Raw genomic sequence first — 21,244 nt, 5'->3', positions numbered from 1 at the left:
CAGAAGGGGTAAAAAAAAAAGTATATATATGTAAAAATCAATGAGAATGAATTCTAATCTTAAAACATACCAGCCCTAAACCCAGAGGTTTCAAGATAACTTGATCAGGTGCAACCACGGCATCTACCCGATTTCCTTGGGGCCACCCAGTGTTGACACAACCATCCATAAAAGCCTCCAAGTGCCGCCGTGGAGGTGGACTCCCAGCACCCAGGTGGCCGCCACCAGCACCAAAGGGAGAGAGGCCAGGACCCGGGAGGGCTCCTGCTCCGCTCAGACCCAGCGTGGGCGAGCGAAACATGTACCAACGCCACTGAGCTGCAACGCTCATAACGGGATTAACAACCCATTAACCTCCATTAAGAAATGTAATCCGGTTAGCCCAAGCGCTTTTTAATGCGCAGAGCCGGCTGCAGCTCATCCCCCCGGCCAGGAGGGAGCCGGGGCTGCCCAGCCCACCTGGAGAAACCATCCCTGGGTACTTTTTGCAGGTCCTTTTCCCCCTGAGACAGCCCCACCCCGGCTGCCTCGACCCTCCTCTTCATTTGCAGTCTATTTAATTAATAGGGAATTAACCACTAGAGCATACCCTGCCACTCTGTTAGCCCTTCCTTGGCTGAGGTCTGTACTTTCAGAGATACTCATGGACAGACATCACAGCCCCTCTTGGCTCTTGCTTTGAGGGTTTGAACACTCACATTTTTAATTCCCTCTGTCGTGCCAGGCTCCCTGTCCCCGATCATCCCTGCAAGTTCTCCTTCCGTCCGAGCGGGTCCTCCCGGGAGCTGGGGGGCCAGAGCCCTGGTCCAGATGAGGGCTCAGCAGGGCTTTAGGCAACGGTATTTGTATCTCCCTCTGTTGAGTCAAAATCTCATTTGATACATACTAGGAATATATCTGCCCTTTTCAGGTCCTCATCATAATGATGACTCATACGATACATCTTTGATACCAACGTATTAAAAGGAAAAAAAAAAAGAAAAAAAAAGTTCCTTGTGACTGGTTAAAAAAAAAAATTGTCAGCCAACACATCCAGGACAGAGGATCTACTGGTATTCTCCAGTCTGTATCTAGACAGTTAAAGTTCGCTGTGACAGTACAGGCATGGTCATATCCTTCATCTACCAGTATTACAGACAGCTCTGCCAACAACCAAACCCAACCCTCCCCAGATGACAGCCATTCCCAGCACCGCCAAAATAAACGTACGTTTCCAAGTGACTGAGAAGATGGATGGATGCAGATAGGCCAGCACAGTTCCAAAAGCCTTGCCTCGACAGTCCACCACCTTGAGCTCTTCTGCATGCCACAGGCTGGCCAGCTTCATGTGCTGAAGACGTAGTTCAAACTGCTCCATTTTATAGTTCAGGTATTTTTATCTCTTGTTCTGGTTTGGCATCCTTCCTGAAAACATGCCTTTCTCTAACATGGGTGAGAGCAGACACAGGTGTACAAGCAGGTAACCAGTCACAGTAAGATGCTCCAAGATCCAGTAAGATGGGTCCTTCCCTTTACTCTGTAGAGCTTTAGATAATGCCAAAAAGTTAGTTATACTATCTTGGATGGGCAGGTGTAAGAGTCCCCAAGAGCACTGCATCTTCCTGAGCCTGCCTGTGGGTCTGATTGGCAACCTGCACACTACCTTGTTTAAATTCGCATCAGCAAGCCTTGGAGATCCTGTCTGAGCCTGCTGGCAGCTTCCCAACCACCTCCTCATCATATTAATGACAGACTAATACTGTAATTGGGCTAAGGCCTGCACAGTCTTTCCAATCCCTTGATGTAACGGCTAAAGGCACTTTCCTGCAAGATTCTTCTCCCCTTTTTTCATCTAGTAAGAATAAAATGAATCTCAAGTGTACTTGAAGAGCCTTTGTAACTCTGCAGCAAACCAGCTGAGACTTTATGGGCCCTAACAAAGAAAGAGTACACCTAGCACTCCTCTAACAGAGCTGAGATTTATCAATATATGGGTAAGATAAACTGAGTTTATGAGAAGCAAAATTCTCCAAGGGTACTTTTCAGCAGATTTCAGAAAAATACTATTTTGAAGTAGCTGTAGCTTTCCGAGGAGGAAGAGAATTACTCCTATAGGAGATGACAATATGGGTATACAAGTAATGTCTTCAATTTTTTTTTTCAGTAGGCAGACAGCAACATTTCTCACCCCTTACTCAGAACAACCCTCTCTGCAAGTAGAAAGATCACGTGTCCTAGAAACAGTTTAGATACTCTGTGTTCAAGAAGAAAGACATTTAAAGATGTCAAGAAGTGTGTATTTATCTCCTGGCCAGCTGTTGGAGCAAGAGAAATGAGGTTTAGCTCTCTGTCTCAAATCCAGGGATAAAGTATTTCCTCTAGCTGGCCAGTCACATAGGACGATCCTCGGTCCTACTCCTCTTCACTTGCACGCACACCAAAGCACCTTCTGCAGTCATGAATGAAAAGCAAGTCCCTACCCAGCACAATTGCATACACAGCCTGTAGGGCATTTCCATGACGACACTTGCTGAAAATGGGATAATCAAACCCTTCAATGCAGGAAAAAATACCCTAGTTATTATCAGGTTGATCTTCTAGCACAAACTTTTTCATCCTCGACCATGGAAGAGCAGGCTTTTTGTTAGTGTTTGGTATCTGCACACAGCCAAGCATGCCGCCTGCACAGTATGTTAGCTCCTGGCCTCCAGAAGCTAAATGTAAGCCTTGAGTTTTCTTTTCCCCCACCCTTCTCTACAGATTATGGCTGTAAAACATAGCTAACTGGTACCTCTGTGAAATTACATCTTCTCCTATGCTCCCTGGTCACACTTCCTTAACACTACCCCATTTCCAAGTACTTTCTAGTACCAAGACCAGAAGCATGAAAGACATTCATTTGGGATCACGCTACACCACACTGGCAATAATACATAAAAATATGAAAAACAGCCAGAGATGCCTGAAAAGATCGGTTGTGGTAAACAGAGCCATTTGCTTTTACATCAAGCCCACATCAAAAGTGGTCTCGAGAGTTTTTGCAGAGGCATCACCACCTGAAGTGGAATCAGGCCATGCCTAAGGCACAGTGAATGTGTCACAAGCTCCTGAAAGGAAACAAAGAGCAGTTTTGCTCAGGCGGCACCAAGGCTGGGAGTTCAGGTCTCCCAGTTCACAGGGCTGAGAGGATGATAGAGACTATCACAAATTGAAAACAGGCATTTTAATCACTGCATCAAGCAACAGTGCTGCTTTTGGCATTCTCAGTGTAACCTGCACAGAGTTGTAATGGGAGCAAATAACAGGTCCTAGGGTACCAGCCTAAACGTGTTATGGAAGTAGTTGTTGATTCATCTATAAGCGAAGTATCATTGGAGTTTCCCTTTTGAAAGTTGATGCGTTTTAGAAAGCACAAAAGGAAGTGTCCCCAAAAAGACCTATCTTTCAGCCATTGTAAGTATTTTAAAAAAACGCTAATATTTCCACTCCATCATGTATTTCTCAAGCTTAAGGTCCAAATGGGAGATTAAATTCTAAAATAGAAGAAGTACCAAAAGCTTGGGAACCACAACTTAAAACAACTTTTTATTTAAACAGCTCAGTCCAGAATCAGTTTCTTACAAAAAGAGAATAAAAGTCTGCACATGTCCCCCTCTCCTCACTCGTCTCAAGTCTTGAAGAAAATACACACACCCCCTTCCTCAGCAGTAAGACTTAATCCCTGGCAGTCAGCACAAGTTTCACCTTCTGCTGAGACAAGAAGCGTGTGCCATGGAGCAAGTCCTAAGATTTAGTAAATGAGGCCAAAGACCAGTGCTCAGGCAGTCACGTGCCTAACAGGCAATACACATCTCCTTGCAGGCAGTTACACTACTTAGTTTCAAGGTACTGACTGCTCTGCACAGACAAAGATCTGGGGCTGTCCCTCTCCTCCCCTACCTTCACAAAACATCAAGACCTGTCTGGATCTTTTCTCCTCATTGCCAAACTGAATACGAGAGAGCCAGTTTCTGAGTGACCCAAGTAAGGGCCAAATTTTGCCAGTGAACTGACTCCTATAAATACAAACTAAAATTCTTGGAGATGGAAGACTGATTGTTAAAAGCACTCTGCAGCTGCTGAGAAGTTAGTTTTCACAACAGTTCTGTCTTGTGGACAGACAACCATTACCTGCTTTTTAAACAAAACAACTGTGGAAGCTGATGTGCTGAAGCAAAGCAGCATGATACTTGCCCATGGCCACTCAGTCATCAGCCAAACCAGGACTGCAAAACCTGCAGGCTGCCAGGTGTGCGCTGCTCATCTGTCACACTGTCCCATTGCCTTCTCATCCTTTGAGATGAAACACACTAGAGATACAGAAAACTTAGTCTTTTATTTTTGAAAACTCAAAAAATAATACTTGATTGCTTTTGTTTTCTCTTTTTTAATTAAAAAAAAAAAATCTCTTAGCCACCTTCTCTTTTGCCATCACCATTACACTTTTAAAAACTCCTCAACACGCCGCTTTTTGGGGGGACTCACTGAACATGTCTCTCCTTCTGTATCTTGCAAGGCACTGCCAGAGTCAAACTCACAGCATGCATCAGCTGCCTCCAAAAGCAAAACTTCATCAGTGACATCTTTGCTTTCAGAGAAGGTCCTCTGGAAAAGGTCGTAGATGGTCTTCTGCTTTGGATCTGGCTGAGAAATTAGAACAGACAGAATCTGCATACACACTGTCGTATAAAAGTGAGCAACAATCAGAGGGCACTCCCCCTGAGACAGTGCACATGTGTGTATATCTTATATGATATATATAACATACATACATATATATACACATATATCTCAGACATATATATGCTACAGAGGCTATCATGTCTTCTTGCATATAGCAGGTTTGGGAATTCTCTGTGGAGAGTCCAAGTCAAGGCATGGATCCTGGGAACAGTTGGAAAATCTGGTCTGTGGCATTAAAGGCAGAACAGGTGTAAGATCAGCCTGCCAATCACCTGCCAATCTAAATGCACACAAGCCAAAGCCCATTCAGCCTCTCCCAGGAACCATCTATATTCTTTCAGGTCAATTACCTTAGGGCAGTAATTAGTGGATTCAGCTGTTTTGGAGAAATTGGTTTCTGAAAGACCAGCTTCCCCCAGCACTTTGATTTTCTCTTGAATCATTGGCCTAGGAGAGATAAATAGATATGACTGAAAGGAAGAAAATATCACGCAAGGACACTGTGTCATTTACTATGTGTAGACAAAAAAAAGATACAACAGGGGTATAAAGATGGCTTTTCTACCAAAGCTTGTTAGTTCCTTAACCTGTCCTGCTCATGTTTATGATGACTGTGTGCTGTCTTGGGATATCAATCAATCCAATTTAAATAAGAATCAATCCAATTTAAATAAGCAACAAGAAGAGGATTTCAGGCTATAAATATTTGAAGAACACACATATCCAATAGGGAAACTAGTTGACTGAGGCAACACCAACGGTATGAAGTCAGAACAAGAAGATGCAGCTAAAGGGCATCCCAATAGCCTGTGTGTTCAGTCTCCAAGGCAAGCAATGGTAATCCCCACCAATAGACACACTGGCATTTCTAGGGTATCTCCCAATGTACTGCAGGTGGAAAAATTCATCACTGGCCCAAGAGGCTGAGAGGTCCCAACCACATCTGCAGACCAGACGCTTTGAAAGAAGCAAAGGCCACAGCACAATTAATGCATTTACCAAATAGCCTTGTCTTCTTGTTCTTTTTCTCGCCTTTAAAAAGGATGCCACTGTCCTTCTTTGAAGAGCCATATTTCCTTCCCATTAAGCATTAATGACTGCATGGACAGCATTTCACAAATAAGGGCAGAATTACTGTCATTAACTTTCCATGAAACGTGGGCGATGCATCAGTTTCCAGATCCCTGCATTGTAGGGTTATAATTATTTGCCATCATGATATTCTGGGAACTGCACAAGTTCACTTAGTTCATTCGTTCCTTTAAACAAGGTAATAAAGATGTCATTTTGGACTTTAAATGAACCAGCTGGTGGATAATTTCTTTTCATCATTTGCAGGTCAGTTCCCTTGCAGCACTAAGGATTCGTCAGATCCTCCCTTTCCCCAGGATGTCAGATTCCCCAGCCCTAAGGACCAGTGTCTACTGATAGCTCTCACTGCAGCCAAAAATGCTCAGACCACAACTCTCCAGACATGGGTCAGTAGCATTTCTTTAATCCATCTGAAGGGCTCACTGAAGAGCGAGAGGAAAGCAACAGTGCAGTCCTCCTCCACAGCTCCCTGTCCAAGCAGTCAGCAGCCAGTTTGCTCCTCAGACCTGATCCACAATACATTGAACCATCTCCAGTGTCTGTTGACTTTGCTTGAAAGTACTCAGCACTTTACAGTACTCCAGCACACAAATGCTCTAGGCTGTATCTAATACAACTCCTCCTCCTTATGCAGAGCCTGTGAAGTTTTCAGATGCATCAGCTCCCCCAGAATTTCTCTCAACAGCCTCTTCTTTGTCAGATAACTACTTTTTATTCCTTCTCCTTGTCATCCACTTAGTTATGTCCACTGTGGCCAGGCCATGTCACCAGCTCACAGCAGCCCTGATTGGCAGTTACTGCTCCTCCCCTCACAGGCTGTGGAAATAGGCACTAACATTAAGCACCTTACATCACATATGTGACAAACAGTGAAAACAGGTGGCAGGAAAACCAAAGTGTCTTTCTCACTTCCTACCATAAGTAGTCATCTGCTGTGCCTTCAGCCACCAGGTAGTGAACATTAACAGAGCTGGTCTGTCCAATTCTATGTGCCCGATCTTCGGCTTGGATCAAAACCTTTATGTAAAAACATGACAAAGAAAATAAAGTGAAATCAGCAACATCTAACAAATAGCATAAGCACCAGAGAACAGGGAGATCTCCTTTCTTGTGCTTAGTGACTATTTCTCATCTGGATCCTGTTAACACCTGCATCCTCAAACACAGACTAAGCCCAGAAGTAATCTGGTGCACTGCATTCCCAAAAGGCACTGAGCATTTCTCAAAAGTAGAGGGTCAGCATTGATGATGGACCCTTTCAGGTCTTGGCTGGGCAAGTTTTTGAGAGCTCTGTCAAGTTAAGGAACAGGAGCATGCTACCCTTTCATGCCATCTTCTCCAGCCAGCAAGCTGTGTAACCAGCCTCACTGGTTCAAGCCCAGGTACCTGGGGGTGCACAGACAAGTAGCCATCAGAGAAAGAAAGAGAAAAAACCCTAGAGAAAGTCCCCTGCCCATTACATCTCCTCCCAAGCGCCAATGTTTCTGCTCTCCAGGGAGCATCCAATCCCTGTCCCCTCCAGCACGCATACCCCTGGATTCCAGAAGAGCTCTGCAAACACCACCAGGTCCGCGGCAGACAATGTCAGGCCCATGTTTGCGGCAGTGAGGGACAGGACGGCCACAACCTGCTTCGCTGAGAACTGGAACTTTTGACACAGAGACTGCCGCTCAGCTGAAGGTGTGGAGCCATCAATGCGAATGTATTCAACATGCTGCGAAAAAAGGCAGAAGATACTTTTTAGAGGCCTTGTGTCCCCTTTCCCGTATCCTCCTTCCATGTTTTAGTGGATTTTGTTTCCCTTCCCCATGGCAGAACCAGGAAAGTAAAGAGGCAACGGTTGCATTTTTAAGACCTTTCCTCATCTTTAAGGCAGAGGCGCTGTAGCTCAGCATACAATGTACCTCCTCTCTGTTCACAATGCATGACTTGCTCCTACGTCCATTGCTCTCCCACCAGTCCTGAGCAACAGGAAGAACAGCAACAAGCTGGCAACTCAGGTACAGTGGAAAGGCAACTGGCTTAATATGAAGCTGAACGCTGTCTGTGTGCTGATGTTACACCCGCTACAACCTCCCCAAGCCTTCCCCTGTTTGCGATGGGAGGAGATGGGACCCTACACATCTCAGTTGCCCTGTGATAGGCTCAGGAGAGGCATGACAAACTTTGGTAATGCAGGGCCATAACTCTTCAGTGTCCAACCTCCTTGCTCTACTGGAGGATACTACCACAGAGGCAGCAAAGTCACCACTGCCACTGTGGTTTATAGTTTGCAATATTAACTTAAACCATCCTTCACACTGCCCCAGCATGACCCAGAACTCTTTCAGAGCATCCATGGAAGTCTCTCACGAATAATTAGCCAAACACGTTTGAAGTCAGAGAGACGATTGGCAGGTCTATCAAGTCTCCCTACAGTATCCCAGTTCAAAAACAAAAACAAAAAATCTCTCCACAGAGATAAAGGAAGGCAGCCATAGCTGGACTTGGGTTGTTACATTCTCCCTCTCTGAGGAAAGCCTGGAGGACAAAGCAGAGATGGCCACACAGGGTAACACTCCTCCAAGAACTCACAAGGCTCCAGGGCAGACGATGGAGATCAAAGAACATTAAATACAACAAAAGCCATTCAGCTAATACAAAGTGCATCCTGTGAGGCATTCACCCCAACAGCTCAGCTCCCTTGGCGAAGGGCACATTCAGAAGCACAGCAAGTAGAAATTATGTCTGCCACCAACTTTCATAAACTATCTGACCAGCCATAACTCTAGGGAGCTCTTAAACAGCTTTGAAGCTGGAATAGTGATAAAGTTAAGACGACTCAGTCAGTTACTTACCTTCTTCTCCAGCTCTGCAACTATTGCATCCAGCACTATCTTGTGATGAGCAAACACCAGGAATTTATCATTCCCACTTTCCAGTAGATCCAGGATGTATTCTCTATATGGAAGAGGAAAAAAAAACCAAAATTCTATAAATTATGTGCTAAGAGAATACAGGCTTTGCTCACAACAAATTTTAAAGATACTGCTCATCTATACACAGAAACTAGGAAATAGGCTAGCATAAAAAAGTTGCAGTAAAATGCACGTAGCAAGTCAAGCCTCCTACAGATTAAAAAAGACATTGCAGGAAAATCCACTCATTTTTCTTCACCACAGCTGGACAGCTGCCTACATTTATACTTGTGTATCAATCAATTTATTGTATCCTACTTGAAACATGATATCCCAGACCAATCAACTGGAGGTCATCTATACTTATTTGACAATCTCATTCACCCTTCGTATTTCTAACTTTTGCACAATCACAATACACTAAGCTAATCTGTATACAATTATTCTTTCTATGTATACTCAAGATTGTTTTTATTTTAGAAGAAAAGGTCTCTAAACGCATGCATCAGAGTATCCTAAAAGTAGCTTTTCTTGCAAGGGTTCACATTGACAATTTACTACAGCTTAACAATCTAAATACATCAGCTATCTCTAGGAATTATCCATATGCACATAGGCTAATGACCAATGAAAGGTAACAAGACTCCTTTTAAATGCAGTTAAACAGTGTTAATTGAATGAAAACATCTGGCTTTTGCCATGGACTAATAGCTGAGCTACAGAACCCATTTCTATGTAGTAACTTGTGATACAATCAGGTCAATTGGAGCCGAAAAACACCTAAAAGCCTAAAATTTGTAAGTTAGCAACAGCTATCAGAACAGATGATACAAATGTAATCTTTTCTTTGGAATAACAAAGTTGTTGCACAGATCAGGAATACCAAGTTCTTTGCTAAATTCAACACAGCTTAGGTCAGCAGCAACTGTCAGAAAATACCAAGCGGGATTTCCAGTGCTATATTAAGATGTATCAGCGCTTTGCAGCCAGCTCCCAGGGTTCTGTGATGTTCAGATCCCAATTTTGTGACAATATCATTTAACAAAGAAATCTGGGAGAGAAGTGGGATTGCTGGATTTTAAAGCAAAACAAATATCAAAGTGAACATTCAGTGTAGCAAGCAGATGCATATTGCATTTAACAAGTGGCTAGTCATTTCAATGGAAGCAATGGAAGACATTGTCATCAAGGGTTAGACATGGGAGGTGCTGATGATCATAGGACAGTACCATTAGCTAGACAGTACTGTACATCAGCAGCTTATAATAACTGATATTTTAAACGGTACTAAACCCCAGAAGAAAAAAGGACTAGTTCCTACCAGAGAGTCAAGTAAACAGCACTGCATGGTTTTATATTCAGTTCACACTTGCAACTGAATATTAAAGGAAGAAAGTCTTCTAACTGTTTACTAACATAAAAGGAAGAAACTCTTCTACAGAAATGAGCGCTGGGACTCTGAAGTGCAGTTCTGTGCCAAACAGGCAGATTCTGCAGCAAGGTCTGAGACTGTGAAATCACACAGTGCACATCGGCTGGTCCTTACATTCAGAGGGCTGTGGAAAAGTAAACTCTTTTCATGTTATTAGCATACTACTTATTAAAAAGTCATGCTATATGACCTAAAGCAAGTCCTTTGCAGTCCCACCAAAAGGCTAAGGATGAAAGGGCACGGAAAGTCACAGAAGGAAATTATTCCTAGGGAAGACAGAGTTAAAAGCACACCTATGATAGAAAACTTTTGCAGCTGAGGTCCCATGTGAGCTCAGTGGAAGAGCCAAGAACTTCAGTGGGGGCTGTGACATTCTTAGGGCATGCTACAAGTAAAGCTCAGTCCATCTCATAACCTTTTTGGCTCAGGGTTCCTCGGGCACCAGGACTGCAGCATTTGTTTTCTCAAGTTGTGTTGATACTTTTAGTTTCATTACTCCCCCGCTCCTTAAATTGAAATAGAGTCCAGAGTGGGGAACTGGATCCAAGTCCCAAACACCAAGTAATTTTAGAGGGTTCAAATGACAGTCTAGATCCATATCTGGAATGAAATCAGAATACTTATTCAGCCTAGGAACTCTGAGAGAAAATGTTTAATGCATTGTAATTAAAATAATTTTTTTCTAAGCTGGCTTGAGGCTATGCTTCATGTCCCTGCACTGTTATCTCTAAGGCACCATTTTCCTGTTCTCAGCAGAAAAACACATTTTACTAGGCAAGAATGAAGCAATGACATGCAACTTACATGACTGAATGGATTTTAGCTTCTGCCGTTCTGTTGTAGAAGAGGAGAAGAGCTTCCTTCTCCTGTTGTTTCTGCAGAAAGAAAGATAAATAAATGTGAGTCTCAGAAATGCCTTTTCTCCGTCTTGCTTACAGATCTGGGATGTCTGAGGCTGCCAATAAACACTTTGTTAGGAAAAAATCAGCCTAAAAATATACAACAAAAGGGACTGGCAGGGGAAGTCTCCTACTCGCCACCGGACATGGCAGATACTCACACATTCCTATTTCTGACACCTCCCTTCCTATCTCCTACTCAACTCCTACAAGTTGGATGACAAGCATATTACAAACATAATTTTAATTGAGAAAGCATTTCCCAACTAAAATGGCAAGGAAAACCTCCTAAGTTCTTACGGAACCGTGTTAGCAACCTAGGAGCCTAGAACATGCATTTGCCATCCATACAAGAAAAACAAACAAAAAAGGCAAAAATACACTCTTCACATTTTTCTGCTGTGTTTACAATGCAGCTTCAACAAGGCTGTGTTTGTAGGGTGAATGGGACTACAAGGCAAGACAGAAGAGTAAGTATAGAGGCAGGAGGTATAAAAGACAATTAGAAAGGACTAAGAGAGAGGGGAAAAGAGAGAGGAAATGGTATTTCACACAAAGGGACAAAGCAGACCACATAAATCAAATGGAAAAAAAGCTGAGTTGTTTTGATTGTGTTGTACATTCATTTAAAACTGTGCCTTCAACAGCCTTCCACTACGCCTTCACATGAGGTGTGGCTCTGACCTTCCTTGGAACTTAGGGTGCTGTTTTTCCACTGATGTTTTTAAATAAAGGTACCTGAAATACCAATGGTTCATCATGAAAATAGTTTCTGACTTACACTTTTATATCCTTTGGCCATCTTCTTTGCTTCAGCTGCCAAGACAGCTTTGGTCTTCGCGCTAATGCCTTCAGGAGCCACCACAACCATTTTGCGTTGTTTTGCTGGAAGCTGGGAAAGCACATCTGATTTCAGACGTCGGATCATGATGGACTCTTCCAGCAAAATTTTCAGTTCAGTTAAGTTGGATGATCCAGAGTAGTCCCAACCCCATGGCATCTGGGAAAGATCAAAGCAGTTATCAGTGTCAAACTTACAAGAGACTGACTCTTCTGGTCTGCAGGCGATCCAAGAGTAGAATAAACTTCCAGGGAAACCGGACAAAGCAAGAACTTAATGGTCAGTAGGAAGAGAGATTTGACAAAAATGGAAATAAGATTGAAGTGTACAAACTGATCCACCCAACACGAGAAGGTTACTGATAAACTTCCCTTCTTGCTATCTACAAGTGCTCCAGGGGGTGCAGGGAAGTGGACTACACAGAACAGTAGGGATCCCTACCACAGCACTGTGCTCTGGTATTCATTTTCACACAGCAAGGTATTTCTGCTCTCCACTTGCAGCTTTGGGCAGGCAGACAGAACTCACTGCAGTTCTGTGCACACAAATTTACCTCAGCTTTAAGCAGAGAGAGACAGAAAAATCTTCTCCAACAGCATGAGGACAAATATGCTTAACCCAAATGCCTTCACAGATATATTACACTTGTCTGACATGCCTAGTAAATGCTAGGTCAAAATTGCCTGCTTTCCACTGTGACCTGTCTCTTGATCTGCTTCCTGACATACTCTCTTTCTGCCATTACCATGTTTGGCTTAGACTCAAGCAAACCATAAATAAATTGTGGCCCAAAATACATCACTCCAAGCATTCTCTCTTCAAAGCATTATCACTTCAAAGCCCCTCTGAACAAACCCTTCATTTACTCCTCCTTGAAGCACTTGCCTCTGAACCTGCCCTATCCTCCAAGATCCTGTGTGCACACAATATATATCTGTTCAATTAACCTCAGCTCATCACTTCTCCTAGTAGTAACCCACAGCCTATCATTTCTCTGGGAAAGAACAACTAAGCTGACAAACAGTGGCATCAAAATTGGTACATTGCCCAAAAGAAACATCTTTAAACAATTTTCTTTTGGACAGGAGACCAATAAGGTTTTTATGCTGACTTAAAGGATAAAGAGAGACCTTTATTCTGAAGTTTCACGAATAAGTATATGAAATACTACAGTAATACTGAAAACCAAGGTGTGTGGGGGGAGATCTTCCTCACAGCTCTAATTCCAAGTCTTACTGGCAGTGTCACCAAAAAAAGCCAAAAATACAGCCTCTGGTCTTGGAACAACAACCCAAAGTAACTCCCTACATATGTATACGTACACCCTCCTGCACTGCACATAACAGATGTGAGGAGCCTCAGCACCAATGCCTTTGATCTGCTGCTCCACTCTCATTGTGCCACATTAATTGCTAAAATAGATTTAACTTTAAAAATCTGTATTTCTTTTATTTTCCTTTCCCAAGAGAAACCTGCTGCAACACAGAACTGGAAGTAAAATAGGAAAAAGCTCAAAAGTATTCACTGCACCCTCCATCTTCCTGTAGAATGCATGAGACAATATAAATCATACCAGTCATGAGGTTAGTCACATTACTGACTGTGTTAAGGGATGGTGCTTTGACAGAACAGGGATGACAGCATGCTATGAGACAGAAAGAGGAGGAATCAAAGAGCTCGTAGGCAATTAAGACCTCTCTGATGTCTGGAAATGAGCATTCCTACTTTGTGTTGAGGCATAACAGGACAATCTGCAATTCTATTACTATGTTATACTGATGTGAACAATTAACTGATTTCAAATTCTGGCACCTATGTCCACCATTAAAACTCATTTGACTTAATCTACTCCTACACAATTATGGTACCATCTGATTATGTATAGTTGGTTCATTAAAGCAGGAAACAATTCAAAACCTAGATACAAAGCCAGTTTGGATCCTGCAGAGTTAAAACTTTGGCTCTGTCAACAGCACACTGGTATACAGCTAGAGGTAGTAAGCCCACCTGGATCTAAGCCAAGCCCTCAAAAAGCCAACATGGGTATTACTGCTCTGCTTCCCTGAAACCAGGGGTGCAATGCAGATACATCCCTCAGGTCCATGAAAAGCTGGCTCAAGTCTAGCTGGGTTTATTAGCTTTAGGCATGCTGCATGAAAGCTGATAGTGCTGAGCCCCAGTCTTTGTGCCCCCCTTCTGCATTTCTTCAGGCTCTGTGGACCCAGCAGAGCAGATGTACAGAACCAAGAAGGACACACCTGGTGCTGCACCCAGCCTCATAAGCCCTCTGCCCACACTGCTCAGTGCGCTGGTAGCTAAGTAGCAGGGGTCCACACCGACTAGGCTGCTGAGCAAGACCTGCTACGGGGCCTGGACACTCTCCTCAGGCTACCTCATTCTACTCATGCAGCCCATGTTTTTCCATTTTCCACTTCCATAACAAGCAAGTGATACATATGTTTTGTGTCCACATAGCACAATTCATTTCGGAAGAGTAACATCATCATAACTGAAAGAACCAGTCACAAACAGAGCCAATATACTATCTACTGTCATATTAAAAAGCACATACAGCAGCATCCCTACAGTATGTTCAGATTACTATACTACTTTTATGGTGATGACTGTTGCTGGAACAATTTGCAAACAAGGAAACATGCTAGTTCTGTGCTGCACCTAGCTAGTGATAAAAAAGATTATTATTTTTGGAATTATTAAAATATAGTTTTGTATATCTTATTGTGGAAAAGAAGAGAGAGAAAAAAAGAGGGACATTTATTTTGCCAAAATACACATCTGGCTTTGATCCATAACATTCCAGAACAAATGCTTCTAACTGTGATTTTCTTACCAAACTGTTACAGCAACTTACATGAGTCAGTAAACTTATTACAGTGTTTGTAGAAGCTGCCAAACTCTTACAAATTCAGAGCATGTGCTCAGATAGAAATTATTTAATATTTGCCAACATCACCCAGTTTGAAAAATGAATTCACAGCATGTATTTTGGGAAACAGACTTGAGATATTTTGTAAATAAGCAGGTGACGTTTCACTTGCTGCATTTTTAAGAGTACAGATGCTCTTAAGAGGAGGGAGGTTGAATTACAAAATGATAAACTTTTATATCTTTTCTAATCACATCTGTCTGATATTTGCAATTTTCTGTCATAAAATCTATTATCTTCAAACAGAAACTAGTCAGGTTTAGTTTTAAATTGAATGGTTCAGGTTTGTCAATTTTTCTTTAATCTAATAATGCAATCAGATTTATTACTGATACAAAAACATTTTTAAATAGCATCTTTCATCCTGACAGATCTCCAAAAGCCTTGCAAAACCTCTCTGGTTCTGTGCAATTCCATCCCCACTCATAATGCTGCCACTTTCAGGACAGAAAGAAGAACCTATTTAAGTAATGACAGCAAAAGTACCACAACAGTTCTTCAGAGAGGGTGTAACTCCTAACACAATCTCAGGTTAGAGCTGCAAAAAGGAACATGAGGGACATACTACAGTCATGAGGGAACAACCACAATCATCAAAACACCTTTTAATTTACTCATTGCTGAGTGGATCTATGGCAACCCAATATTCAGCAGTCCCATTTTTATCTCAAATACTATCCACATCTCTTCATTTCCAGCAGCCCCACTTCTTCTCTAAATAACCAAATTCTTTCTAGGTTCACTCTATCATTTACTGACATTAACTGTAGCAAAATATCCCAGGCGAGCACTGAGAAGACCAGTAATGTTCAACTGTCTAGTAGAGGTGGGTAAAACAGAGAAAGAAAATTGTACTAGAAACCCTGCAGAGGTTTTGAAGGGAAGCTGATACAGACTGTGACCTCCATGCTGAGTTTCACTGTAGGTTGAAAACTCATTTACACAGAATACACTGTTACAACCTTGATCGTCCAGAACAATTTTATTTCTTTTATCCAATTCAATATCTTACCTGAGGTCCATATGCCTCATAATTGAAGCAACAGCCAGTCATGCAGAACTTTACCCTCAAAGGGTTTATGAAACTCCAAACATATTTAGACTCACACATTGCAATTCAGCTTTCCTTTTTACTGCAGAAAACCAACGAGATTAAACTGCATCTCTTAATTTCCCTCTAGGAAGCATTCTGGACACTGCTCAGACAGGAATCTTTCAACAAAGATAATGAAGCTCAGCGGAAGATGTGGCCCTCTCCCTCCATATGATTCCTACTACGGATGGAGAAACAATAAGTTTATCCTCTGCCAGGAAAGCAGTGCTTTGCTAACATGAATGCTGTCATCTTCCAGAACTCAAGCTCTGTATCTGTGATTCTGCATGCTAAATGGCCTTACTTTAATCAATGGCATCAGCATATGAGTACCAAAGCCAATGAATTGCTCATGTGTCTTGCACATTTGGACATACATAGAACAGCGCTGCACCAGCTATGAAAGTAAAAGCAGGCACTCAGATACAGGAGAAAGCAGACTTGAGAACTTTATATGAACATATGGCATATGTTAGCTACCCCAAACAAAGAAAAGAAAACAAACACAAAAGCCCTACAAATAGCTGTAACTATTTTTATGGCGTACACTGTTGATTGTCAGTTCTTCTGTAAATATTTTTGAGTATTGAAATGGTCATTTGGTGCTTCCAACCACTCTGCTGAAAGTTATTGCCCAGTCTTACAGAAAATGAGGCACAAGAAGTGAAATGGATTACTTGAGAACAAAGCAGAGCAAGCAAGTTCACACGCTACAGGTCCATGCTCACACTGCCAAGCCATTCTGCACCACATGCTAATTACTACATGCTTGTCCTGGAGGAACTGGACGGCAAGCCAGATTAGAGGGCTCTTGTCCCAAATTAGACCTCAGGGGAACTTTGGTTCCCCTTTTTTGTCTATGCAACCAACACAGAAGATCCTAGAGCCTCCCTGTACAACAGGCAGCAGCAAGAGCTCTTGTCTTAGCAGTGTGTGTTCCAAAACACAGCAGCCCTAGAGATGGCAAATCCAAGCACAGCTGAGTTGCCCTAACATGGAGAGCAAGGCAGACACCTGCAATCATGGCTGCTAATGCTGGCTTCCGGCAAAGCCAAGATCTTGCAGTGGTTGGACTCAATGCCTCCGCTGAAACCACTGCTGAGCAGCTGGCAGAGATAAGAGAAGTTAATTTATTTTCAAGGTATGCTGAGGACCACATCCATTTCCTGAATTAGAAGAGGGTGGAATACAAAGACAGACTATAAGTCTTCATTTTTTACTTACCTGGAGGTATAAAATCCAAAATCCCAAGCAACAGAGTCCTTACTTTGTTAAACAGTCACTAAAGCAGACTAGAAACTGTTTTTTTGGGGTTCTTTTAATCAATTAGCCCAAACCTGCAGCTGCTTAAAGGCCCCATAATTACTCTGCCCATTTAAAATACTTTGGGCACAAGTTCTTATCAGATTAGGCTAATTTTCCCAGCTATGGCCTTTTTTTTTTTTTAGCTTTTTACTTCTGTGGCTTTCAAGGCAGATTTTGACAAGAAGCATTACTGCTTCCACGTCTCAGGTCCACCATTGCAGCACCTAGAGCTTCTCAGGTTGAGAGCTTTCAAAATGCTACCCTGGAATGAGACTTTCTCAAAAAAGGTGTAACATCAGACAGAAGGAAGGAAAGAAAAAGCCTCCACTTCAGTTGGGGAAAAAAAAAAAAAAAATGCTGTTTGCAGAGTCCCAGTCTGCCACTTCCCCCACTGAAGTACCTTCCTGGCATCACAGTAGCGTAGCCCAAAGGAGTGGAACTGTGGGAAGAAGGCTGGTTGGACAGCCGCAATCTGTGTGTAGAGCTCTGCGGGCCGCGACATGGCAGGGGTTCCCGAAAGCAAGATCACTCTCCTGGCAGCCTGGGAAAGCAAAATGGAGCATTGTTAACATACAGCTTACAATATAAGCAGAACCTGCTAAGAAAATGAAAGAAAATCCCAGAGCCATTGTCTGAGCACCCTAAATAGAAGAGTACTTCACCTTCCACAGATACTTTCAGCCTTCACTGCCTGAAGACAGTCAAGGACAGTGCTTAAACTTCTAGGAAGCAGGACAAACCATATTGTTTCTTATTCATCATCCACATACTGTAAGGGAAGCGGACATAATTTTTTATGACAGTACTTTCTGAATTGGCATTTACCTACTAGACATGTTAGTATCTTATGCCTGGCTGAACATTTCATTTGGCATCAGATATCACAGGAAAATGACACACCCTCTCAGGTACATCCTCACCTCCAGAATAAATTCTCTTGTAATAAACCTGCCACAGCAAGCTATAAACAGACTGTCTTCCTCACAAAAGCAGAAGAGATCCAGAGAAGTAGGATTTTTTAATTACTTTTTGTTCACTTTTTTTCTTTTTAAATTCTACTAGCAAGGAGAGAAAGATGAAGCTGCCTGAAGCAGGACCAGAAGATGCCCACCTGACAGCCACAGTGAGTCTAAGCACAGCTGGCTGGATGCTAGAACATAAGTTAATAAATACGAATCATGTAAGATTGTAAAACGTGTTGTTGGGGAGACAGGAAGGGGGTGGGGTGGGAAACCTGTATCTAAAGTAGGGGCTTCCAAAAAGTTGGGGGAAAAAAAAAGCCTCCAATATGCATTTCTATCCTCATACCTCCATTATTATCTAATTCTATTATTAGATGAGAGCTATGAATTTCTACTGCTGTAAATTCACATATAGTAGTTAAATTACAAATGCCTTGCAATTTCCTGCATGGTTTAATGCAGATTCATTAAAATAACAAAGAGATTCTTGAGTGACATCTGTACCAACAGCTCATTCACATTTAAATTAAAAAGAAAATGAAATTCTTTTATCGTTTCACTGAGATCTACCAGTCACCCAAATCTATTCAGATGATTCATCCACTCACCAACAAATCTAGTGGAAAAAGAGTTCATAGATCAGCTACCGGAAATTAATTTCAGGACTCTTTATCAGCTATTTATATAGAGGTTGTAATCAAGGTGGAAGTTGCCTTCTCCCTCCATCTCTACTAAACAGATCAGAAGGAAATGTGATCACCACCAGGATCAGAAAATTCCCATAAACATTTGAAAAAGCAGGATATTTATTGACCTAAATAAGAGGAGAGGTCAAACCTTTGGACATGTCGGAAGGTGAGAGTTAGTTCGCACAAGACAGAGGTGCCTATGCTGCTCAAAAGAGGGAGCAGTCACAGAGGCCAAAGATATCAGATCCCATGAGGAAACAAAGTGATAAAGCAGAAATTAGGTCAGTTTTTAAAATTAAGTTAACAGTAGAGGGCAACTGAGCAGAACCTAGACAATACCTGATGCCTTGCAGAAGCCTTTGAAGAATAAACTGACACCACCCTGAGAAATCTGCTGAAACACAAGACAAGCCAGTCCCACATGTGCAAGAAACCTCCAAATTAAACTTTTTCCTCCTGGACTAACAGAAGGCCACTGCTAGGAAAAAGACAACATGGAAGTCATGCAATTACAGACAGCTCATTTCAAGTAACTCTGGATCAAGGTAAATCAAGAAAAGTTCACTCAAAACAGACCAGGGACATATTAAATGCGACATAAACCCAACTGTCTTGAAAGGTTTTATGCCATTCTCAAGGCTCTTCCTCTTTGCAGGGCGCTCCCCAGGAGCTACATGAGACGAGGTTAGAACACTAATTGCCCAGTAGTCAAAACAATTAGTCAGGCTCCTTCCCCAATCCCTAAATAGATATCAAAAGAGAGAATGATGAAGTTACAGATTATTTGAATTCTAAACTTGTCCAGCTGCTACTTTGCTGCGCGCAACCTAATTTTGAATAGATAGGGTATCTAACCACTGTAAGCACTTACCAAGGGCTGTGATACATCTTCTATAATTAACCATTTTAAACAAATGGAGAAGTAAAAACCAACAATGCCAAAAAAACCCCAACCCCAAAAAAACAACAAAAAGCCCAGAAGACACTAGCTCCACAAGAGCTGTGAAGAACTTGAAGAAATTCATTCCAGAAAATTGTGTGGAACATAGGTAGTCTAACCCACTACCCCAAGGGTCCCTTTCAATTTTAAAATCCATGACAGAAGGAGACCAAGAGAGAAAAGAAGAAAAAAAAAAAATCCTAGGAAGACAAGTTTCCGAGTGTTGAAGGCTTACTTAAATTCTGGATGAAAGAAATGGCTTTGATTCACATCTTTCTTTTCTAGTGGCAACTCATTTTGAATAGATGCCAATAAAGATTTGCTCCTGCAGAGAAGTCTTACCTAACCTTCTGTGCTGTCAAGAGTGAGAGCTTATCCTCTTTCTTTCGAGGTCTGTAAGAATAATATGGAACAACAGCATAGAAAGTAAGATTGCAGTGACCAGCAAGGACTTTCTAGCAGAACCAGATCTGTAATCAATTGATACATATTTCCACATAGGAGAACTAACATTAGCTGCTCATTAGCATTTAGGCATGAAGTTAACCTTCTGTGCTGTCAAGAGTGAGAGCTTATCCTCTTTCTTTCGAGGTCTGTAAGAATAATATGGAACAACAGCATAGAAAGTAAGATTGCAGTGACCAGCAAGGACTTTCTAGCAGAACCAGATCTGTAATCAATTGATACATATTTCCACATAGGAGAACTAACATTAGCTGCTCATTAGCATTTAGGCATGAAGTTTAATCTTCCCCAGAAGTGCTCCTCTCGCTCATGTGTCCTTGTGACTGTTCTTACAGCTACTTCTTGTGAGATTGCTTCAGGGAACTCTGACAATGACTTGACCAGTGGAGACCTGTTCTGTAGCCCTCATTTACCAAGTAACATAAGACAATCGTGGCTTTGTCACATTACACTCGCACACAAAATACACCAACAAGAATTAATTCCACAGCTGTGACAACATTTACAAAAATCACTTTTGAAGGTCAAAGAATAGTTTATGAAATGGTAACCCCCGACGGCACTTACTTTAGAGGTCAAAACGCAGCACCCAACTGATTCGAAGGGGAGTAGGTGAGGAGGGGGGGTTATGCCACAAAGAAATAATTGAACATGCAAAGAGCCTCATTAACATACAATGACTGTCTCTGTGTTCAATGAATTTCACAGCATGAGCTCTGCCATATGCTAACAGACTGACATACTTTTTTAAATAAGTGTGGCTGGTTCTGGCTGTACAATTACTTGTGTCCCCAGTTTTTGCTTACTCTGTCGTTTTGAACTGCTTAGTATAAGAATACCTTAACTTGTGAAATGAAAAATCTGAGAGTGGCCATAATATAATAGAGATAATCACCTGATGAAATAGCAGATTTGATAAAGGGAAAGGGTTGCAGCTGTTTTGAGGAGTCTGTTTCTGTACTTGGGTAAGACAGATAGGGC

General features: G+C 42.1%; 1 protein-coding gene across 1 annotated transcript in view; it reads right to left on the bottom strand.

Annotated features, from left to right (window-relative positions):
- Window positions 1–4,455: 4,455 nt before the first annotated feature.
- The window catches only part of SMARCAL1 (SWI/SNF related, matrix associated, actin dependent regulator of chromatin, subfamily a-like 1), a 37,139-nt gene continuing 20,350 nt past the window's right edge, over window positions 4,456–21,244 (bottom strand). The window contains exons 9-16 of the mRNA XM_009582138.1: window positions 17,608–17,748; window positions 11,803–12,021; window positions 10,927–10,997; window positions 8,631–8,733; window positions 7,325–7,507; window positions 6,710–6,810; window positions 5,052–5,148; window positions 4,456–4,662 (exon numbers count right to left, since the gene is read on the bottom strand). Coding sequence (XP_009580433.1) covers window positions 4,456–4,662; window positions 5,052–5,148; window positions 6,710–6,810; window positions 7,325–7,507; window positions 8,631–8,733; window positions 10,927–10,997; window positions 11,803–12,021; window positions 17,608–17,748 — 1,122 coding nt within the window. The remainder of the gene's footprint in view (window positions 4,663–5,051; window positions 5,149–6,709; window positions 6,811–7,324; window positions 7,508–8,630; window positions 8,734–10,926; window positions 10,998–11,802; window positions 12,022–17,607; window positions 17,749–21,244) is intronic.

This window comes from Fulmarus glacialis, unplaced genomic scaffold (genome assembly GCF_000690835.1).
Source record: "Fulmarus glacialis isolate BGI_N327 unplaced genomic scaffold, ASM69083v1 scaffold33517, whole genome shotgun sequence".
NCBI lineage: Eukaryota > Metazoa > Chordata > Aves > Procellariiformes > Procellariidae > Fulmarus > Fulmarus glacialis.
The sequence above is the reverse complement of the archived record's forward strand: the minus strand, read 5'-3'. Positions and strand labels throughout refer to the sequence as shown.